This window comes from Palaemon carinicauda, chromosome 7 (assembly GCF_036898095.1).
Source record: "Palaemon carinicauda isolate YSFRI2023 chromosome 7, ASM3689809v2, whole genome shotgun sequence".
Classification (NCBI taxonomy): Eukaryota; Metazoa; Arthropoda; class Malacostraca; order Decapoda; family Palaemonidae; genus Palaemon; species Palaemon carinicauda.
In genome coordinates, this window is record NC_090731.1 from 160,469,427 (window position 1) to 160,471,926 (window position 2,500).

Sequence of the window (2,500 nt, forward strand, 5' to 3'; positions counted from 1 at the left end):
CTGTTCTAATTATTCCCATCATTATTCTTTCCATATCTCTCTGATTTGATCTAGATTGTCCCAAGGCTTTAGTAAGGCTTTTGAGACGCATAAGTTAATAGAATTTAAAATTCATTTTGCTTACAATTCTTCACCATGAAATTATTTGCTATGAGAAAGGAAGGAATTATTCAAAACTTATTTTGCTTATAAATCTTTATCAGGAATTTATGGCTCTAGTCTATTTTTTAATGTTTTTAACATTAATATCAAAAGATATATCAGTTTTTATATTCCTCTTTCTGATGTTTCATCTTTCTCCGGATATTTCTATTTTCGATTAATGTAAATTAACACCATGTAACTTGAGAACAAATCTTGGACTCGGGACATCCATTTTAGACCAGATTTAAGTCAAAACTATAGCTTACAATCACAAAATCTGACCAGTCTAATCAAAATGCAAGTAATATATAGGTTGGCCAGGGCACCTGCCACCCTTTGAGATACTACCGCCAGAGAGTTTGGGGGTCCTTTGACTGGCCAGACAGTACTATATTGGATCCTTCTCTCTGGTTACGGTTCATTTCCCCATTGCCTACGCATACACCGAATAGTCTGGCCTATTCTTTACATATTATTCTCTGTCCTCATACACCTGACAACACTGAGATTACCAAACAATTCTTCTTCACCCAAGGTGTTAACTATTGCACTTAATTGTTCAGTGGCCACTATCCTCTTCGTAAGGGTAGAAGACACTCTTTAGCTATGGTAAGCAGCTCTTCTAGGAGAAGGACACTCCAAAATCAAACCATTGCTCTTTAGTCTTGGGTAGTGCCATAGCCTCTGTACCATGGTCTTCCACTATCTTGGGTTAGAGTTCTCAGGCACACTATTCTATCTAATTTCTCTTCCTCTTTTGTTAAAGTTTTTATAGTTTATATATGAAATATTCAATTTAATGTTGTTACTGTTCCTGAAATATTTTATTTTTTCTTGATTCCTTTCCTCACTGGGCTATTTTCCCTTTTGGAGCCCCTGCGCTTATAGCATCCTGCTTTTCCAACTAGGGTTGTAGCTTAGCAAATAATAATAATAATAAATAATAATAATAATAATAATTCATAAGATATGAACGAATCATCTAATCTAAATGCGAGTATTATTATTTTAATTATTGCTAATCTACAACCTTAGTTGGAAAAGCAGGATGCTATAAGCCTAGGGGCTCCAATAGGGAAAACAGCCCAGTGAGGAAAGGAAACAAGGAAACATGAAATGATTCAAGAACAGTAACGTTAAATTTTCGATATGAAATATAAAAACTTTAACAAAACAAGAGGAGAAGAAATTAGATAGAATAGTGCCCGAATGTAACCTCAAGCAAGAAAACTCTAGCCCAAGACAGTGGAAGACCATGGTACAGAGGGCTATGGCATTACCCAAGACTAGAGAACAATGGTTTGATTGTCGAGTGTCCTTCTCCAAGAAGAGCTGCTAATCATAATCATAATACTAGATAAATTAACTGCTTAAAATGATAAAAGAAGATAATATACCTCGAATTTTCCTGGAAGAATGCGAAGACCCCATAACTCTACGGGAGTCAAAACGTATGCTGAAGCAGGAGCAAGAACTCTGATAGGTAAATCAGGCGCACACTTTTATCGAAAAGCACAATGGCAAAGCTAGGAAGCTCAAGGCACACACATATATATACAGTATATTGCGTGTACGTATATGTGATGGTCTTACTTTCGGCAATAACATGCAGTACTTCAATGTTTGGTAACCAGGGATGAGTCCTAGCCAGGTTATACGCGGCTACGGGGAAGTGACGTCAGAGACCACACAAGCGATGCCATTGGTGGACACAGGGCAAAGGTTCCAAAAATAAATTGGGGAAAAAAGAACGGGTGCAAAGAAAATATAAAAGGTGATTTATATATAAAAAAAAAGCTGAAAATATAGATTTTGAAAATACATCAAATCAAAATGGAAATCAATAAGGTATCTATAGAAGCAACAGAAAAATGACCAAGTTTATATTACTCATTTACGAACGAACTAACCAGACACATGAAATCCAAGACTTTTAAAAGACTGAAATTTCAGTTCCAGGAGAAGGGTCCATGACTTATCCTCGTTCAAGAACTAGCCATGTGTCATAGACACGGAGCCAATAAGACTTCTGAATCTTGCATGTTGTAAAATAAGATCAATAAGTTCGATGAAAACAATAAGTGAATGATAAAAGCAGGTTAGTTCTTAGGAAATGAGTAACACTTTCTTATAGAAGCAAGACATGTGTTGTACCATCACACGAGGAACTAAGCTTTGAGAACAAACTGGGTTTCGACTTAAACGTTATTTTCAGTTATGGTGGTATTGCAATGCATTACTTTTATGTAGTACACAGTGGTTTTACTTTCAAAATTATCTGTTTGTCTACCTTTGTATGTATGTATGTATGTAGGTATAGTATATATACATATACTTACACCACACACACACATAT

The 2,500-nt window shown here is 35.6% G+C and overlaps 1 protein-coding gene across 1 annotated transcript in view; it reads right to left on the reverse strand.

The window, feature by feature from the left end:
• Window positions 1-2,500, reverse strand: part of LOC137644627 (protein unc-13 homolog B-like) — a 124,668-nt gene that overhangs the window by 32,130 nt on the left and 90,038 nt on the right. The window contains exon 7 of the mRNA XM_068377580.1: window positions 1,738-1,806. Within this exon, the coding sequence (XP_068233681.1) occupies window positions 1,738-1,806 (69 nt within the window). The remainder of the gene's footprint in view (window positions 1-1,737; window positions 1,807-2,500) is intronic.